Here is a 20,360-nt window from a genome sequence, read left to right as displayed (position 1 = left end):
ATAAAAGATATAATAAAAAAATATAACATATTTGGTGTTAAAAAAATAAATATTTATGTCATAGTGTGTCGGTGCATAGATATTTTTATGATCGACATACACTGACTTGACACAATCTCGTGTCACGACACTTAAATTTTTAGATTTTAACTATAGATTGTTGCTTTGTTGGCATGATATTATAGCTAGAGCTCCTAAGTTTGAGTCTCACCCAACCTTTTATTTTGTTTTAACTATGTCTTATTTAGTTTTAAGTCCGTAGTCATTACAGTCCCACCAGAAAAATGAAAAGAATAAATCTCTGTCTGCTTTCGTTACAACTCCTTTTCGCCGAATAGAATTAGGCTTCGTTTGGGATTACGGGGAGATTGCGTTAAGTGCGGTGAGAAAGTACGTTGGAAAAATATCCTATATTTGTTTCCTTACGTAATATTACTTTCCGCAAATTGCGATAAGTCGGTTATAATATATTTTCTGCGCTCCTATCGGAGAACGCAAAAGCATATTTCTATATGCTTTTTTCCTAACTCCATTTTATCTAACAGCGTCAAATAGATCTTAATACCAAACTAAGCCTTAGGCGGCTCTCAATACCAAATGAACCTTAGTATCAATACTTGCAATTGATCTTTTGCAAACACTGCCCAACCCGCGCAACTCGCACACCCGGCCCAATTTTAGTTTGTTGGGCCGGATTAGCCCCTCAAAACAAAGGCTTGAGAAAATTCGCGCCGGACCCGGACTTGTCGACGTTTTTCCATTTGATCCGACCCGATCTGGCCCGGCTCGCTTATTTCAGATTGGACTAGGGCTTAAAGTCAGTCTAAACAAATTGGGCTGGGTCGGGCTCATGCCACGTGAAATTCACCAAGTTCGTATCTGGTCCAGCCCTAATCTAGAGCATGTTTGATTTAAAATAGAAATCAGACCGTTAATGAAATTGTAAATACAGTATAGTTGAAAATATATAGAGTTAAAAATATAATTGTTACAACTACGTACATCATATTTGATTGGACGTGGAAGAAAATATTAAAGTTATAAATAATTTATTTAGCTGTACGCAAGTTGACAACTTGCGCCTACCGAATTTACTATTTTTATATGTACGGTGACAAGGATACCTTCTATACAGAAGTTAAAATATTTTTTTGCCTTCTATATGGAAGTTAAAATATTTTTTGTTCAAATACTTATTACGCAGGTAAGCCAACTTTTTATTTAAGATTACTCTATGTAACTACTGCAGTTGGAATGACGTAGTTCCAGTTGTTGCAATTAAGTATTCTTGTGCCGTTCCAATTGTAATAGTTAAGGGGCTGCTTGGTTGGATGTAATTATAAATATAGTATAATTGAAAATGCATGCAATTATAAATACAACAGTTATAATTATATACATTTTGTTTGGTTGGATGTAGCCGAAAGTGCAGCATCTATAAATACTTTGTTTGATTTTGTGTAGTCAACAAGTACGTTTTACAATATTTTTATCATGTTATATGTATAAACAAAAATCTCTACTTGAAAGATTATTAGGAAGATAAGTTTACCTTTTTTTTTAATATTACTCTCTCTAATTGTTGTAGTTGGAACTGCGGTCAATTTAAGCGTAGTTCCAACTGTTGTATTTGAGCCTCCTCATACAGTTCCAATTGTAGTAACTGAAATAAAATGCACGAATCCAAACGACAAATTTGAATTTGTATGTAATTACAGCTGCAGTGCAGTAACAATTATGTGCAACCAAAAACAACCCATAAATTTAAGTGCATCAAAGTAAACACATTAATTCCATGTAATCAAATAGCATCTTAGGTGCATGGGCTTGGTATAATGAATTGTAAATCACTGTGGCAGGCAACAGAGAATCAGAAAAGGATGTTTTTTGATCAGAAAATGGAAAAGCAAAAAATTCCATTCATCTCAGTTACTAACATACATGTATATATATATATACATACATATATATGTATATATATATATACATACATATACATATATATATATACATACATATATATATATATATGTTAAGATTACTATACAATTCTTCAAGAATCTGAAACTGAAATAATTAAGCACATCAGACTCTGTTTAATAACATCAGATATATTATAAGAATCGGTTTACAAGATACAGAACCGTTGCATTCATTCAAGGACCAAAAAAAAAAAGGAAAGGGAAAAAGAAAGAAAAAGAGAAGAAAAGGTTTTTCGCGTTCTCGTTACAAAGTTCCCAGCGAAGGGGAAAAATTGAAGGAACAAGAGAAAATGTTACGTACGTACGGTTTGCTCTACTTCCAGTTTGCTGCGACGATGTCGGCCAAATCTACAACCCTCTGCGAGTACCCCCACTCGTTGTCGTACCACGCGATCACCTTGACCATGTCGTCGCCCATGACCATCGTGAGCGACGAGTCGACGGTGGACGACACGTCGGTGCAGCGGAAGTCCACCGACACGAGCGGCTCGTCGCACACCGACAGTATGCCGCTCAGCTCCTTCTCGGCGCTTTCGCGGAAAGCCGCGTTCACTTCTTCCGCGAAGGTCTTCTTACTGACCTGGACGACGAGGTCGACGACGGAGACGTTCGGGGTGGGGACGCGGAGCGCGATGCCGTTGAGCTTGCCCTTGAGAGAGGGGAGCACGAGCGCCACCGCCTTGGCCGCGCCGGTGGACGTCGGCACGATGTTGAGGGCCGCGGCACGGGCACGGCGCAGGTCGCGGTGGCTCGCGTCGAGCAGCCTCTGGTCGCCGGTGTAGGAGTGGGTGGTGGTCATCGTTCCCTTAATGATACCTGGTCATATATCTATACTATATATAAAAGTACATATTTGTATCGGATGAATTATAAACAAACCATAGCCTATGCGAGCACCAAGCAAATGAATCATATATTTGGATTGGTAACAAAATTGAATCCTCAATAAGATGATATAGTTAACCAAGTTATATGTAACCAATGTTGCTAATGTACTACTGGTTTGGATCTTTTGATTGTGGTTCGGATCTTTTGATCCTCAATAAGATGATCTAGTTAACCAAGTTATGAGTAGCCAATGTTGCTAATGTACTACTGGTTTGGATCTTTTGATTGAGTGGCTCTGACTCAACCACTTCTTATCCGATCATCTTTTAGCCAACATGGTATCTGAGTCATTTCTAGGCGCACTTAGTTTTGAAAACTTATGGACTCAGTTCCCACATGCAGTGTAAACTGGTATACGGCTCATCTGATCTCTACTATGCACATGAACGTAGTTTGATAGTATTGTTTCAATCTCATATCCTATCAGATCGATCTTTTAGGTAGCTCATTATACCATTACATGATTCAAAGTGCAAATGTACATTTAGTAACGACAAGGAACGATGTCTGAAACTTTTCTCGGGTCAATGACTACCGCATGCATTTTGAACCATGGTGTTAGGGGCCGGGTTTTTTGTTTGGCTCTAGAGGATATGAAATGTCCGATATTGCCAATTGCTTGAATAGAAGATCAGGGGGCTTTGAATTTAGGACCTCCAATTTTGGTACCATGTAAAATACCTGATTACTCTAACGACTTGTTCAATTCACCTATTTTAGACTCTGAAATTAGAGTAAGATTTACTATGTTCGATAGTTATTATTTGTTTTACAGAAATTGAATTCCAATTTCTATTTCAGAGTAAATCATTCAAAGCCTCTCTCACAGACACTAGTTTGTTTATGCTATTTTATAATACTCGAGAGGATGTTGAGTATGAATGAACGCAAGTATTTATTAAAAACATAGTTCTCTATAGCTTAAGTTTCTGGAGAACAACGGTGTCAGCTATTTATTATTGGGCTAAAATATGTCCAACTTTCTGTCCCATGACAATAGGCCCAAAAAATTAATAAAATGAGTTGGATGAGTCTAATAAGTCGAGTGGAGCTGCAGTCTACAAGAGACCTAACTAACGGCAAGAGGCCCAACAATAGACCCAACGTCCAGGTGGTTGAGTTAGGTCGAAACCTGCGAGCGCTGTGTTTGAGTCCTTAAGTGAGATGAGTACGCCATTTTTATCAGTACGTGCTTTTAGAATAGTTGGTTAGTGCTTACGATCTACAAGTGGTATTAGAGCTAGTGGCATGGGTTCGATTTCCACATGCTGCATTAATGGTCCAGATATTGGAGAGGAGGGATTTGTTGGCTATTTATTATTAAGCTAAAATAGGTCCATTTTTTTGTCCTACTAACAATAGGCCCAGAAGATTAATAAGTTAAGTTGGATGAGTCTTATAAGTTGAGTGAAACTGCGGTCCACAAGAGGTCCAATAATAGACCTAATGTCTAAGTGGGTTGTTGGCTATTTATTATTAGGTTAAAATAGGTCCATCTTTTTACCCTCTAACAATAGGCCCATAAGACTAATAAGTTGAGTTGGGTGAGCCTTATAAGTTGAGTGAAATTGCTGTCCACAAGAGGTCCAATAATAGACCTAATGTCCAAGTGGGTTGTTGGCTATTTATTATTAGGCTAAAATAGGTCCATCTTTTTGTTCTCCTAATAATAAGCCCAGAAGATTAATAAGTTGAATTGGGTGAGCCTTATAAATTGAGTGATGCGGTCCACAAAAGGTCCAATAATAGACCTAATGTCCAAGTGGATTGTTGGCTATTTATTATTAGGCCAAAATAGGTCCATCTTTTTATCCTCCTAACAATAGGCCCAGAAGACTAATAAGTTGAGTTGCATGAGCCTTATAAGTTGAGTAAAACTGCGATCCACAAGAGGTCCAATAATAGACCTAATGTCCAAGTGGGTTGTTGGCTATTTATTATTAGGCTAAAATAGGTCCATTTTTTTGTCCTTTTAACAATAAGCCCAGAAAATTAATAAATTGAGTTGGGTGAGCCTAATAAGTTGAGTGAAGCTACGGTCCACAAGAGGTCCAATAATAGACCTAATGTCCAAGTGGGTTGAGTAAGGTCAAAGCCTGTGGGCACTGTAATTGAGCCCTTAAGTGCGATGGGTGTGCCAGTTCTATTAGCATGTATTTTTGGAATAGTTGGTTAGCACTTACGATCCACAAACAATTGTTTCATATAATTTCACGTACCAAATTTCTGGTCGAGGACCTTGACGAAGGGGGCGAGGCAGTTGGTGGTGCAGGAGGCGTTGCTGATGATGGGCTCATCGGGAGCGTACGTGTCGGCGTTGACGCCCACGACGTAGGTGGGAATGTCGCCCTTCCCGGGCGCCGTGATCAGCACCTTCTTTGCCCCCGCTGAGATGTGCTTCCCCGCCCCCTCTCGGTCGACGAACACTCCCGTCCCCTCAATCACCAGGTCGATCCCTAGCTCCCTGCATTCGCGTGCATTAATTCATGCCCATCAAAACTTCAAAAATATTATAGATACCCCTCCAATGCTGGACATACTATCAATATATATAAATATCACCAATACACCCTAAGCAAGCTCAAAACCTTTCTATCACTAATACCTCTAATCCCTAAGCTCGATCTCTTATGTATATAAGGGCAATAATGATATTTCCAACCAATTTAGAAGGGCATCTATGAAATTATAATCTTTTAGGAGGGTAAAGAAGAAATTAACCAAAAAAAAGCGAAGTCCTTAAAAACATCATCCTAAGGTTTAAAAATCCTTTACATTTATCGTATTATAAGGGCCCACCAATAGCATTACTCATTTCAAAATGGTTTGTGGTTCAGATAAATTTTAAAAAAAGAGAAACAGAGAGAGAGAGAGGAGGGAGATTTTGGCTTCGTACTTCCACGGGAGGTTGGCGGGGTTGCGGTTGGAGACGACCTTAATGACCTTGCCGTCAACAGAGATGGCGGAGTCACCCTCGGGCTTGACGTCGGCGTCGAAGATGCCAAGCGTCGAGTCGTACTTGAGGAGGTGCGAGGCCTGCTTCACGCCGCCGGTGTCGTTGATCGCAATCACCTCCAACTGTGAGTCCTTCCGCCCGTGCCAGCACCGCAGGAAGTTGCGCCCGATGCGCCCGAACCCGTTGATCGCCACCTTTAGCTTTGCCTCCGTCACTCCCTTCTTGTAACCGCCATTACCGCTCACCTACAAAAGATATATTTACGAAAAGTTTTTAGTTCAAGGTTCACTTCTTGTAACCGCCGTTACCGCTTACCTACAAAAGATATATTTACGAAAAGTTTTTAGTTCAAGGTTCACTTCTTGTAACCGCCGTTACCGCTCACCAACAAAAGATATATTTACGAAAAGTTTCAAGTTCAAGGTTCACTTCTTGTAACCGCCGTTACCAAAGATATATTTATGAAAAGTTTCAAGTTCAAGGTTCACTTCTTGGAACCGCCGTTACCACTAACTACAAAAGATATATTTACGAAAAGTTTCAAGTTCGAGGTTCACCGGTTCAACCAGTAGTAGAACGATGGTTGCTTAAACCAATTCACAAATTTATTAATTAACTACACTTGATTATGAGAACTACTAAGTAATTCATAATTATATATATATATATATGCATGAACCTACAATTTCAACCTAAAAAATTAAGGATATTTGCCACTATAATTAATACCTCTTCTTCTTTGTTTTTCTTTTTTAAAAATTTTAACCATCCATTTTGTTAATTGGTAAGTTCTAATTTGTCGTTTAATGATATATAGATTCAAAAATTACTTTTCTAGCATTCAGATAATTTTTTAATCGCTAAAATGAACGTGAGATATATATATAACAAAATGAGCCAATTTAGTATATTATTAAAGGAAGTGTAATGAGCATTGAGTTTAATTAGTAAACGATCGGGGGCTGTTATGGAAAACTACTAATTAAACAGGTATATAGTAAATTAACAATCTTGCTCATTGTTAATTCATTTAAGCTCATGTACATTGGAAGGTAATTAATGGTAATGTAAATCCTAAGATAACTAAAAAAAGTTTAGTAGTAGAATCAAGCTGAGTTTACCGCGCAAGTTCTGAAGGCGATGACGGAGACGAAGTCGTCGGAGGTGGCGATCTTCCTGACGGGCAGCGAGGCGCTCCTCAGCCCCGAGAATTCGGAGAACCCCTTCCCGCTCCCCTGCAACCAGCACACAGCAGCATTAGCAGCAGGAGGTAGGTTGCTGAGGACACAGTTAGTTGTTATCATGATCGTGAAAGTGTATACCTGGAGCGAGGCGTTGGCGACCGAGAGGGCGGCCGAGGGGATTGAGTGGGAGTGAGATTACGGATAGCCCTTGTGTGGGTGAACGTGAGGCTGCAGCTGCTCCTGCTCTACATCATGCAACTGCTGCTGATGATGAGTGGCTGTGATTGGACTCCTGGGCTTGGGCTTGGGCTTGGGCTTCTAATTTGTGGGTCTACTTCATGAACAGTGTTGGTGGGCTGAGTCACATTGTGGGCCGAATTTACCCAAAAATATGGGCCGTGCAAACCCGACACGCCTACATATTACCACCCATGCGGTTTTGCACTTTCTCACTTTAATACTCCGTGGTTTAAAATGCATCACTTTTGTATTCTGTGATTTTGTTTTTCTCTTTTTATTATTCCTTTTATTAATTTTTTCGTAAAATTAGTAATAAAGTTAAAATTAAATATTCGATAAACTATAGGTGGGGTATATCCGAAGTTTTTTGTATATGATTTGACGAAAAGTTAACGGAAGGGCCGATGAAAAAAGAAAAATGAAATCACAAGGTACTAAGTCAATACACTTTAAACCACAAGGTACCAAAGTGAGAAAATGCAAAATTACAGGAATGGTATTTAAAGTTTACCCTATTAATAGTGAGGTTTAACTGCACCATTGGTCCCTGGTCTTCACTTGATTTTTTTTTTTTTGTTGAGCAATATATATCTTACACCCATTTCATCTCAAGGCTATAAAACACTCTACTTGTCACATCAATTTTTTTTTATTTTTACTAAAAATTATTTGAATTTTTATTAATTCTAGAATAGGGTATAAGATTTATATTTCTTTTAAAGTATACAAAAAGCTTTTCTAAAATAAAAAGTTAGAGACCAAAATAAGAAAGGAAAAAAATATTTTGTGTACACCGAAAAAGGGGTGTACATTTTACACCCTCCATCACAAGGTTGATAAAAATTTAAATAAATTTTAATAAAAATTAAAAAAAATTGATGTGACAAGTAGAGTATTAATAGTCTTGAATGGAGTAGGTGTAAATAATACATTTCATTTTGAATTGTATCGGTAGTATTGTTCTTTTATTTTTGACAATCAAATCCTTCATCTTTACCTTTTTTTTTTTTCACTTTTATCTTTAACGTTTTCTCCCATGTGCTCGCACTTCAGATGAAACCCAATTTCATCATCCTCAATACTATCCTCCATGCTTATAATTATTTCAAACCTCACACATGACGCCTAGCACCGCTTTTGAGTCATTTGACACTCTCGGCATTGAATCAGACGCACCATTAAACTTTCAGAAATTTAAAAAAGTCGATGTCCAGATTGACCATGAGAAGCTGGATCATGATCATGATCTAAATTTGTAAGCAGAGTTTTAATGTGGCTGATGCAGTGAGAGTGGCTTATTTTGTCTAAATAAATAAAATTTTAAATAATTAGGACCTAACTGCAAAAAAATATATAGGTTAGGGGCCTAAGTAGCAAAAAAAAACAAAGATTAAGCACCAAAGTAAAAACGTAGTAAAGATTAGGGACCAATAGTACAATTAACCCGTAGTAGTAATAAGCCCTTCTCCCTCTTTCTCTCTCACTTCGCGAATTCGCCGACCCTGTTATCATCTCTCTCGGGTATGCGACGATTCTCTTCTCCTCCTCGATCTCCTCTCCCAAAACCCTAGCTTTTGATCATGGCGTAGGATCCCGATATCGCAAACCTCGTTAATACGATCCCTTCTCTCTCTCTCTCTCTCCCCCTCTTGGCAAAACCCTAGCTGGTTCTGCAGTTTGGTTTCAACTCGACTTGTTCCCGCACCTCAATTTTGCGATTTGGCAATGCTTTTGTTGTATCATAATTGCGGTGTAGTGGATCATCATCTTGGATTTTGGTTGTTTTTGTTTTGGATTGTAGGAAACGAGAAATTTGCGTGTCAAGTTCCTTCTATTAAGGCTTTTTTTGCTTTTAAATTATGGTTATTGTTGCAATTATATGCTCTTGTTGGCGTGTTAATGCGTCCCAATAGAGAATGGCCTGTTTGGATCCCCAAAGGTGCTTTTTGTTAGCTCAAGGAGCATGCAGTAATTGGTAGATGGAGAGTATGATTAGATGTGTTAAGCAATTTTCACCGAGTAAGATAAATTACTTCTTACGTGAAATGCGTTATGCTAGTAAAGCATGACTGCCCGGATCTTGCAAGGACGAAAAGCAAATTCTTAGATTGCGATCGCAAGAAAGAAAATTGTTGTAGCTCACAAGTTGTCGCTTGATAATTTGTTCTGACATGCAAACAGTTTTTTATGTATTCAGCTCATTTGCTCTACCCTAAAGTCGATTTTCAAAGCAAGAGGCAAGTTGGGGGAGTTAATCAGAGTATTGCTGGATTGTTATCTCTTCAGATATATCCGATAAAGAATTACTGAACTGTTATTTCATCTTGGGAGTTGGGGCAATCAATCTCTACAACTATCTATACTACGTATAAGCGCTTTATCTTTTCTTCTTTTTTTTTTCAAGAAAACAAAATCTCAACTTTGCTCATAAGCTATTACAGCAAGAGTTAAATGTACTTGTTCTTTTATTGGTGATAAATTTTTTGAAATCTAGTAATAGAAATCTATATATCATCATGTGTTTTTCGACAAAAGTTTACCTTAGGGTCTTAATCATGGCTTTGTCCTGGTATATAAGTGTATGTGGAAAATGACAAGTATGCTTAACCCCACCATGTTCTTTTATTCTTCTAAATAGGTTTACTCTGTCCTGGTAAATAAGTGTATGCGGAAAATGACAAGTAGGTTTAATCCCACCATGGTTTTATGTCCTGCTAAATAGGTTTACTTCTCCTCAGAATATTCTAGATGTTTCCAAGGAACTTGGATCATCATCATCGATCAAACTTTTAGTGGTTATTCTTTACACTATTTAATGTTACATCCAAAGGAATCGAGTTCAGAATCTTCTCCTCAGGGAAGTATCTATCTACTGTCTAGCTTTACAAGCAGAATTTTAAATTTCTTTGCATGTTCTAAATTCAGGTTGGGATAAAGAAAGTTGTCCGCGATAAGGGAGAGGAGATGGGTGGAAGTAAGGCTGAAGTAGTTGAAGGCGTGGAAGGATTACATATTGGTCCAAAGCAAACAACTGATGTTAGTAACATTTGCAAATTTATTAACTTTTCTGCTTTCAATAACTATTTCAGTATCATTTTGCATGCTTATAACATTTCTTTTGCATGCAGGAGAGTTTAAATAACGTGGCTGAAGTACGATCAGCTGAGCCAGAAGAAAATAAAGGTTCAAAGCTTGTAGAGAGCAATGGTAAGGCTTGTGCATCCGAATCCTCTGTGCCGGACGACGAAGATGACCAGCAAGGAGATGGTCCTGCTCAAGATGGAACATCAGGTGGTTCATAATTGCATATTTTAACCTTGCCTGGCTGTTTTACTTTGTGTTTCCAATCAATGGATTGGCAGCTTGTTGGCCTTATAATCTTATTTTAACGGCTAACATGTTTTGAATTATCCTATTGTTTCTGTAGTCTCTTCTGAGCTGTTTTCACTTTACTTTGCTATGTGGAATATTTGGTCATTCTTTAACGTTTGGTAGGCCATTTTGGGGCATAATTTATTCATACTGTTCTTGAGATTGTGATTGAATAATGTGGGATTGGGACAAGAAATCTAGGAATTGACCCGAGCATTGTAATTCTACTAATGCCGGTTACCGTATTATTGGTGGAGGAAAGAGCAAAACAAATAAGAATCTTCTTGTAATTTTTTTTGTTGACATAGTTATAAGTCGAAAATTGAACTTATTTTCTTCCTTCAAAGTTTGATAGTGTAGTTTAAATGCTAACACATGACAATGAGAGATTCTATGGCTCAGCTGGACCTGGTTTTGTGGATTGGGTGAGGCAAACAACATTTGGTAGTTGAGAATGCTAACTTTGGTGGTTGAGAAAAGATTTTTAAGACTCAAAGGACCCCTATTCAGGGGCACATGACGGACTATACGTGATGCAGATAGTGTGATTAGTTTAGCCGAGACAATAATTTATCATGATTGAAGCAGTGTGAGATGTGTGATGTCTATTTAACACAGTTTAACTCTCCCCACTAATCATTAACGTAGTTATTGGTGATACCGATGTTGTACTGAGTATTGCATCTTTTTGATTGTTTAGCTATTCTACTACCAGCTGTGATGCTTTGTCAGTTATTGGTTAAGAGCAGTCGTATGAAAAGGGTCAGCCTAGTGCGTGAGGTTATTGCCAGAGCTAGTCTAGAAATACTTGTAGATTGTTTCACCCAGCTTTCAGTAAGTGCTTTTATCGAGAAGTATAACCAATGGTTTTGGAAAATAAAATGTTTAGAGCTTTTGGCTGAAGTAGAAAACTAAATAAGCTTCTGGGGCTAATAGGTGATCAGTTTAAAGCTTCTTAAAACTTCAATGAAGAGTCATTGGAGGGATTTTAATGAGAAATGCTATTGCTTCTGCAAACTGCTCTATGGAGACTACATTTCTGCAGAAACTCCAGACTACCCAGCAAGCCCATGGTTTTAGTCCTGTCATTAGAAGGGCTAGTTCGTCGCTAAGACCTTGTAACAAGGTTGTTGTTTGTCAATCCGTAGCTTCATTTCTTGCATTTAATATGAATATTTAAATGGAATAAACAGAAGAAGGAAGTGGAATGAAAAGCCAAATTTACGTCACTTGCTTGATCCCTGATGAAGAATAATATGCTGATAAGCATGTGCTTACTATATAACTGAAAGATGGTCAGTTTAATAAATATGTTTAATAGAAATACAAATATGGGTGAATTAAAGTGTTAAACAGGATTTTGGTTGGCTAAAAATGTATGTCATGGAAAGTATAATTTACCTGATCTATTATGAAATGACTTGAGCTGGATGCCTGAAAAATCATCTGCATCCCTTCTAGAGCAAACTCTTTTATTTCACCCTGCAGAGCATTAGCTATGAAATGGTGCATTTGCTTGAAGTTTGAAGTCTTTAGCTGTTTGTTTATCTGTAATTTCAAAGTCTTTAGCTGTTTATGTATCTGTTATGCCAAACAATATCTTCTTGCTGGCATTATATCATTTTGAGGTTATCTTCTGACTTAGTAAAAAAAGCTGATATGGCAAACATTTCGAAATACTTACTGCTTAATCGATCTTGGAACCAGAAACATCGAAGAAGAAGAAGAAGAAGAGTAGATCCAAGTAAGTGCTTCTGTTCTATAAGCCATGAGAATTTTGAATTTTATATTGCTTTGGTATCTATTATTGTTTGTTATTTGTCATCTGTAGGAAAAAGAAAGAGCCTCTTCAGCAGACCGACCCACCATCTATTCCTGTTGATGAACTCTTTCCTTCCGGAGAATTTCCTGAGGGCGAAATCCAGCAGTACAAGGATGAGTAAGCATATAATTCTATATTTTAGTTGTCAGTGTTATCAATAAGCGATCGGATTACTTTTTTATGCTTTGGTCTTTTGTGAGTTAGAAAATCAGCATCTTATATCTTACTTTGCCCAACATGAATACAAATTCGCTCCTTGCTCACTCTTTAGTGTTTTTCATTTTTGAAGAACTGGATCTCTTCTTTGAGTTAATTGAACACTCATAAGTACATTTAAACCTTGTGGTAGTTTATTAATTAAAAGGAGAACTTTCGAATTTAACGCCAAATGTTGCTGGGTAGGTGCATATTAGCTTATAGTCTCCTAAAATGAGTTTGCAGTTATCTGTGTTCTGTGATTTTTTTAACAATTATTCAGTTTGTAGTTATTTATGGTTTTGATTTTCTGATAGTTACTTTTTAGGACTTTAGTGGAAACTAGTAAAACTACGAATTTTTAGTAGGTTGCCCAATATTAATGCCAAATTTGATCCATTGGAGAGTATTTAAATTGTAGTTTGAAAGCTTACTAGAACTGAGATTGGCACTTAATCACCTTTTATCATTGTTATGTAGTATCTGTATGTATGAGAGTTGTCATGAAAACACAATCATTAGCTTGGATTATTTACTAAATTGTAGAAATTTCTTTTCAGCTGTATTGTTGTGTTAGTTGGAAAGATATTGGTTTCTAGTCACATCCAAGAAAAAGGAGTTAACTAGCTTCAGCGTCAAAGCTGTCTCAGACAAGCAGCATCAAGTTTGTTGATAAATAATGTAACAAATATTCAGCGCAGATGCTTCTTTTATTATTGTCAATTTTGTTTTGGCTTGTTCATCCAATGCTAGTCTTTCTTTTTGAACCTATTGTCATTATAGTCAATAATGGTTTTCTGGTACTTTCTTTCGGATATTTTAGGATACAATAGGCCTCATATAGTATATCTTGGTTTTTTACTTCCCATCCGAGTCATTTTGCAGGATTCTTTTTGCAGACGTTATTTCTTGAAATATCCGCTGGAAGAGTTGCTTAAAATGTTATCTGATTTATGTAGTTTTCCCATGACTGCCTACTGATTGTTCTTTCATAATTTCAATATTTGCTGTAACAAGGAGTTGCTGATTCTTTAACTGAGCTATTGTCAGACAACCTTTGTTGAACTGCAAATGGGTAATGTTTGATTTGCTGGAGCGCATAATTACTTTAGACTATTTTCACAGTAATCTATGGAGAACAACCTCGGAGGAAAAGAGGGAATTAGAACGGCTAGAGAAGCCTATGTACAATGTAGTTCGGCGAGCAGCTGAAGTTCATCGACAGGTTAGAATTACTAAACATGTTCGATTAGTCAAATGCCTTGCAATCCATTTTACATATTATTTCACCTCACAACAATGATGGTACATTGTTATTGATTGTTAGGTTCGGAAATATATCAGGAGTATTTTGAAGCCTGGAATTTTAATGATTGACCTGTGTGAGACCTTGGAAAATATGGTAAGGAAACTTATCAAAGAGAATGGGCTTCAAGCGGGCATTGCTTTTCCGACAGGATGCTCCCTAAATTGGTACTGTTGCTGTGAAATACTTTTCTCTGTTCTTATGTTCCTTGGACTTGGCTTGACTATGGCTTGCTTATAGGGTTGCAGCTCATTGGACTCCCAATTCCGGTGATAAAACTGTCCTTCAGTATGATGATGTGATGAAGTTGGATTTTGGAACACACATAGATGGTAGGCTTAGCTGTTAGCTGTATTATTTCCTGCTTTTTTCTTTTGAATATTTACGCTTGCAGTTTTCCTGGGCAATATTCCCCTGAAAACCTTTTGGACAACAGGTTCTCGAAGTTTTCCAACTTGAATAGTTTTTTGTGTTTTCAGGACATATTGTTGATTGTGCATTTACAGTGGCTTTTAATCCCATGTTCAATCCGTTGCTTGAGGCTTCAAGAGAAGCTACAAATACCGGGGTTAAGGTAATGTTTTACATAATGTTCTTTGGTCTGTTTGACATGCTTTAGGAATTTTTACTGGTCTTTTTTTTGAGTATTTTCTTTTTTTTTCCCCGAGAAAATATCTTTGGTAAGTGTTTTCTTTCCTTACAAAGAGAATGTAGAATTTTGCTTATCTTTTTGTCTGCTTCAGTGTAACCTATGGTCTTTATCTTCCCTTTGAATTACTCTTTACCTCATTCTGGTATCACAATTCAACCTATTAGCAACTGAAGCCTGAAGGTATGGAACTACTGCAGAGATTTGTGTCCTTTTTTTCCCCTCCTTTTTTAGGCTCGAGGGTTTGGGGTGGCATGGGTCGGTGGATGGCCAGGCAAGCAGAATAGAGCTTGTGATTCTTTTTCACTAGCTTATTAGCTTCATGCGCATTTACACATTGGAAGGCCTAAATAATCAAGGAGTATATAGTGTGTTTCTGCCTGTCTATCCCCAGTTCATTTGTGTCTTAAGTGCCAGGTTCACTGATTAGCAACAATTAGGAAGCAATCATCTACCAACATGTTGATCGAATTGCTGAATCTTTGTCAGTCAATTTCTACTGCTTGTGCATTCCTTCATAGCGCATTGATCTATAGGAGCCAAGCACCAGAATGGAGATGGTTCCATAGTCCATTAGTTTCATCATTATAGTTTATAGATAAGTTGTTTGCCTTGTTAACTAATTATGTTTCTGGAGTTTCAGTTTGTCTATTTCATCTTTATAGATTGATGATTATCAGATGTTGCAATCTCTAAAGAGGATAGATCATCAATGATGTACTAGGCATAGTGAAACACTGGTGAAAATGTTCAATGATGGTTCTATCGTGAATATAAATATCTATGTAGGTGTGAAGAAAGAACAATGCCTTTTCATGTGGAATATCACTTCTGATTGTAAACAATGTCCGACTTTCATAATGTCGAAATGTTGTCCTCTTATCTAGGAAGCGGGGATAGATGCACGACTTTGCGATGTTGGCGCTGCAATTCAAGAAGTCATGGAATCATATGAGGTTGAAATCAATGGGAAGGTGTTCCAAGGTGTGACTAAATGCTTGCTGATTTATAATGATTTTGTTTTTGCAGATAACATTTCATTTATTTCTTGGATGCTGAAACATTTTTTTTTTCGTACTTATTTGACCCTGCAATACTCTTTTTTCCCTTTTCACCTCATGTGGAAGACATTCTAATTGGTATAATATCAGACTTTCAAATTGATTTGAGGTAGATTGTCTGGCCTTGGGTCTCGATGTTTTTACTTGCTCTCTCTTGTGCATATTCTGTTTCCTTTGCGTAGCTGAGCCAGCTTAAATACTTTTGCTAGCTGAAGTGAGGCAATCAAACCTTACACTTAAAACATGGGAGATAGTCGGTAAGCTCAAGTGGATAAGAGACTTAAAAAGAATTTTACTGGAGTAAAGATTACAACCATGGACAGTTTGGTGAGCTAGCAAAGATAGACGTTGGCGGTATACATACATGGGCCAATATCTAATGCAGCCTTAATTTTACACTGTTACAGTGGTGTCCTCTGAATGGACGTGCGGGACTGGGGACCTTTCTGTGAAGGTGCAAAGGCTGATCTAAACTTTTTGATGGGCCATGGGTGGCACAAAATGTCTGAGGTCCATAAGTTATCTATGTTAGGTGCTTGGGGCATGAAATCAGTGAATGGGACAGGAGAAATGGGTACTTGGCATATTAAATAGTGGGCCCTCAGTAAAAGTAACAGTTGAGAGGGTTTTATGTGATGGGGATGTTGGACTTGACCGACCGACGCAGTGGACATCGTGAATTACAGCAGCTGCAGTGCCAGGTTCCTGGCAAGATGACAGCAAGGAAATAGTCGATGACGGTGCAGCTTTGCAGGCAGCCGGCAGTGGAGATGTGGTTGGCGGGGACTGCTGCAGAGGGGTGAGGGTGGTGCCAGTTCAAGGAGCTTGGTCGGGTTTGGCAGCAACTCAACTGTAATTGCAAGCGGGTCTTGCAAATGGGTGTTGTCTGACTCTTTGCTGAGATGAAAGATGGAGAGAGACAGAGAGAAATAAAAGGGGAGAGATAGTGGGAGAATAATCTGTGGAGGAATATGGCATAGCTGTTCTAGCCGAGCAATAGTGGAAAGGCAGGGTTCAGAGAAATAGACAAGATGGAGAGAGACAGAGAGAAATAGAAGGGGAGAGATAGTGGGAGAATAATCTGTGGAGGAATATGGCATAGCTGTTCTAGCCGAGCAATAGTGGAAAGGCAGGGTTCAGAGCCGAGCAATAGTGGAAAGGGAGGGTTCAGAACCGTTTAACCTATCACAATATTTTTAGTGATCTATTATATGCTTACAAGAGGCCCTTTAGGGCTTATTTAAAGACCAATAACGTAATCAACTCCTCTGATGTCCAAATTTGATGTTATTCAAATAAAAATTTAAAAATAACAAATTACAACTGAACTTAAAGATTCTGATCTTATTCTAGCAGTCAAATAAAAGTGAATAAAATTAGAATTTTAAATAAAATTGGATCAAATCCGACACAAATTGGACTGTTGAGGTTTGAACTGCATCACTGTTGCCAGACTATTTTTTACGAGATAAATGGGTACACGAAAACATCTAACTAATTGAAGGATATAATAGAAGCTCCTAGAGAAACATCTAGGCTTAAATTTTTTCTCACGAAGTGTTTGTCTGAGATCCCGTGAGTTTCTTTTAGATAACTCATCCTTTTCTACGCACAGCCTTGAGAGTCAGAGCTCGTGCAAGTTTAAAGTGAATGCCCAAAATTAGGATTTTTACATTCGTAAATAAATTTTCTAATTTATACACTATTTGCTTGTGTGTCTGTATGTTTTTGTTTGCAGTTAAAAGTGTGAGAAACCTGAACGGACACAGTATTGGACCATATCAAATACATGCTGGAAAATCTGTTCCAATTGTAAAAGGTGGGGAGCAAACAAAAATGGAGGAAGGAGAATTTTATGCGATTGAAACTTTTGGATCTACAGGTAACCAACATATACCTTTGCTGCAAAGTGATAGTTGTTCTGCTAGTATAAACATTACAACGTACTTCTGTAGTGCTTGCACTTGGTTACACATAATGCACCATTTAATTTGTTTGGACAAGAAATTCCATCATAGATTATAATCCTGTCATAGATATGATTCTAGGCATTAAAACTACCTCTTATTCTGAGGATAGAGATTCAAGATTTAATTTAAGTTTGTGGCAAATTAATATGAAGAAATGCAAACGTTTAAACTGTTAACCTAAATGATTTGTAAATAATACACGAAAAGACATTGTTCCTAAATTACTCGCAAATTTGCAGGAAAAGGACTAGTTAGGGAGGACTTGGAATGCAGCCATTACATGAAGAACTTTGATGTTGGACACATACCGCTAAGATTGCCGAGGGCAAAGCAACTTCTTACAACAATCAACAAGCACTTTTCAACTTTGGCCTTTTGCCGTCGTTACTTGGACCGTATTGGAGAGACCAAGTATCTTATGGCACTCAAAAACCTATGTGATGCTGGTATTGTTCAGGTACATACAATGGCTCAACTTGGAATCTACATAGATTTTGGGCTTTCCTACCAAAACCATTTCATGGCTGTTTTCCAATTAATCATGGGAGTGATGTGCTTTTGTAGTAGTGGATATGGTCTTACACTCTTACTAATGTTTAGTAAAGCAGCAAAGCAGCAGAACATAATTGTTGATCTGCGATTTATTCTCTCTCATTACATAATTTTGGCCATAATATAATTTGGGTATTGCTAGGAAAATGCAAGCTCGATCCATTTTTAGGTATAGTTGCAAGCTTATTTCTCATATAAAATACTTCTATTTTTAAAAGTAATCTGACTGCCTATTGTTGGTAATGTATTCTATAATCACGTTTAGTTATTAAAATTTGTCCCTTCTCACTTGAGCATGCTACCCAAGTATGAGTTTAAAAAAAAAAGAAAACAAAGATTTAGTAAAATCATGTGTAGTGTACATGGAAGAGTCTATCGCAAGTCATTGATGTTGTTGTCAAATGTGCATGGACAAGTGCCATGATACAAGTCAACAGAGAGGATAACACAGATAAAAATTTGCTAGATAATTTTCCTATTGACATTGATATATGTTGGGTTTGAAGTTTTGTCCAAAAAATCTTCCTGTTGTTTGCCCCAGTAATTGGAAGCAAAACCATATGCTTCTGTTTGCAGCTTTTAAAGATCACACAGCGTATTTGCCGACTCCTAGAGCTTGATTATGCCCTTCTCCTTATATAGCGAAGCTGCTGTGTTACCATTTTTATGTTCCTGCAATTCTATTACTCGAATGAATTTTGTATCATCAAAAAACAGATGAAACTTAGGTGCTTTCTGTCTCTCATTTTCACTTCGATATGTGCTGTCAGTCGCAGACACTTATGCATCTTGAGCTTTCTTATCACGATCATTTTAAAAGATTCATCTATTCTAGTTTTTATTAGATTTTCTTTCCATTTGCTGATACAAATAATGGTACGCTTACGATGTTGCTCTCCATTCGCAGCCGTACCCTCCTCTGTGCGATGTAAAAGGAAGCTATGTGTCGCAGTTCGAGCACACTATCTTACTTCGACCTACTTGTAAAGAAGTAATTTCCCGAGGCGACGACTACTGAGTTATCAGTAACTTTCCCATCTGCACAATGTTGGTCTGAGATATCTGTCACTTCCCCGTCTGCTATGTTTGTAATACTCTTTCTTTTGAGAATAGTACTAGAGCGAAATACTTGTATCCGTAAACGAAATAGGGACTTCAAAGGCTCTTCTGTGGTTGCTAAGTTGTGCTGAGTTGAACATGAAAATTTCTGGCCAAATTAGAAAGGCAATTTTATTTGTTGCATCGAAGTTTATATTCAACTGTTTGTAGTTGTAAAATTCTCATTAGCTATTCGACATTTTGCCTCGTCGTGCATTTTGAAGCACTTGCCCGCATATGGTTTCTGAAGTTCATGCCGTTCGTGCGTTTTTAACACTGCGGTTGCTACCAAATCATGATGGACTCGAATCGGGTTATGATTCAATTAATTTAAGTGAATCTGACTCGAGTTGAACTCTGATGTTCGGAATGAGCTAACGGGTATTTAAATTCCGTCTGATGTTCGGAATGAACTAACGGGTATTTAAATTCTGTCGTTTAGATTTTCTGTTTCCTCCAGTATGTTTTGGACCCTAAAAAAAGTAAATTCTTGGACCATTCTTCTTATTTTTACGAATTGGATCACAAATCATTTGATTTGCTTACATTTTTAGGATTTGTTACGTACTTATTTGTGATTGTGCTGTAGTTAAGTTTGGGAATTTACAGACTCCGAAAGTAGAGCAGTTTTGCATCGCCCCACTCTGGCCAGATGAATCGCAGCCATCTGATGTAGATGACTGAGATTCATCCAGACATCATCAGGCTCTTGAGATTCACAACTGATGGGCGGGCGGTAGGATGATCTGCGTGCGTGTGCAGAAATTTTTTGCACACGTAGTCATTTGTTGAATTTCAGTCGTCAAGTTTCGATGACCGAGATTCATCCCAGCCATCAGATTGCTGAGCTGAGGTTTCGTATCCTGCCATCGATTAGGCGCTTTTGGGCTGTCAGACTGTCGAGATTCATATTTTGCTACTGATTGCGCGTGTTGTAGGATGGTCTCAGTGTGTAGAAATTTTCTGCGCACAGAGCTGTTTGTTGAATTTCAGTCGTCTCGTTTCGATCATTGAGATTCATTCATATCTTGCAGATGGATCTACTGGAGTGAGCCATAAGACAAACAACCAGATCATTCATTGGC

The 20,360-nt window shown here is 37.8% G+C and overlaps 2 protein-coding genes across 3 annotated transcripts; one reads left to right on the top strand and one right to left on the bottom strand.

Annotated features, from left to right (window-relative positions):
• Nucleotides 2,096–7,202, bottom strand: LOC109722921 (glyceraldehyde-3-phosphate dehydrogenase A, chloroplastic; the record flags this gene model as incomplete). Its single annotated transcript, XM_020251097.1, has 5 exons — nucleotides 2,096–2,798; nucleotides 5,090–5,334; nucleotides 5,767–6,071; nucleotides 6,948–7,061; nucleotides 7,149–7,202. Coding segments are annotated over 5 exons (1,221 nt in total), but the record flags the coding sequence as incomplete, so codon positions are not given.
• On the top strand, nucleotides 8,684–19,491 carry LOC109723179 (methionine aminopeptidase 2B-like). 2 transcript variants are annotated; one of them, XM_020251454.1, is made up of 13 exons: nucleotides 8,684–8,771; nucleotides 10,176–10,286; nucleotides 10,379–10,541; nucleotides 12,330–12,366; nucleotides 12,454–12,561; nucleotides 13,765–13,864; nucleotides 13,967–14,112; nucleotides 14,186–14,277; nucleotides 14,425–14,519; nucleotides 15,482–15,578; nucleotides 17,394–17,537; nucleotides 17,865–18,082; nucleotides 19,085–19,491. In XM_020251454.1, exons 2-13 carry the CDS (start codon nucleotides 10,215–10,217, stop codon nucleotides 19,193–19,195), a joined length of 1,383 nt encoding a protein of 460 aa, XP_020107043.1. In that variant the 5' UTR covers nucleotides 8,684–8,771; nucleotides 10,176–10,214; the 3' UTR covers nucleotides 19,196–19,491. The 2 variants fall into 2 exon arrangements, with proteins under 2 accessions (XP_020107043.1, XP_020107044.1); XM_020251455.1 differs by lacking the exon at nucleotides 8,684–8,771 and adding an exon at nucleotides 9,482–9,616.

This window comes from Ananas comosus, linkage group 17 (assembly GCF_001540865.1).
Source record: "Ananas comosus cultivar F153 linkage group 17, ASM154086v1, whole genome shotgun sequence".
NCBI classification, from domain to species: domain Eukaryota; kingdom Viridiplantae; phylum Streptophyta; class Magnoliopsida; order Poales; family Bromeliaceae; genus Ananas; species Ananas comosus.
The sequence above is the reverse complement of the archived record's forward strand: the minus strand, read 5'-3'. Positions and strand labels throughout refer to the sequence as shown.

Bases quoted from the DNA above. Each gene is read 5' to 3' on its own strand.
- LOC109723179 (XM_020251454.1), top strand. From the start codon at position 10,215: ATGGGTGGAAGTAAGGCTGAAGTAGTTGAAGGCGTGGAAGGATTACAT. The intron at 13,865-13,966 runs GTTAGAATTACT...ATTGATTGTTAG, and splicing joins CAGCTGAAGTTCATCGACAG to GTTCGGAAATATATCAGGAG. The intron at 14,278-14,424 runs GTAGGCTTAGCT...TTGTGTTTTCAG, and splicing joins TTTTGGAACACACATAGATG to GACATATTGTTGATTGTGCA.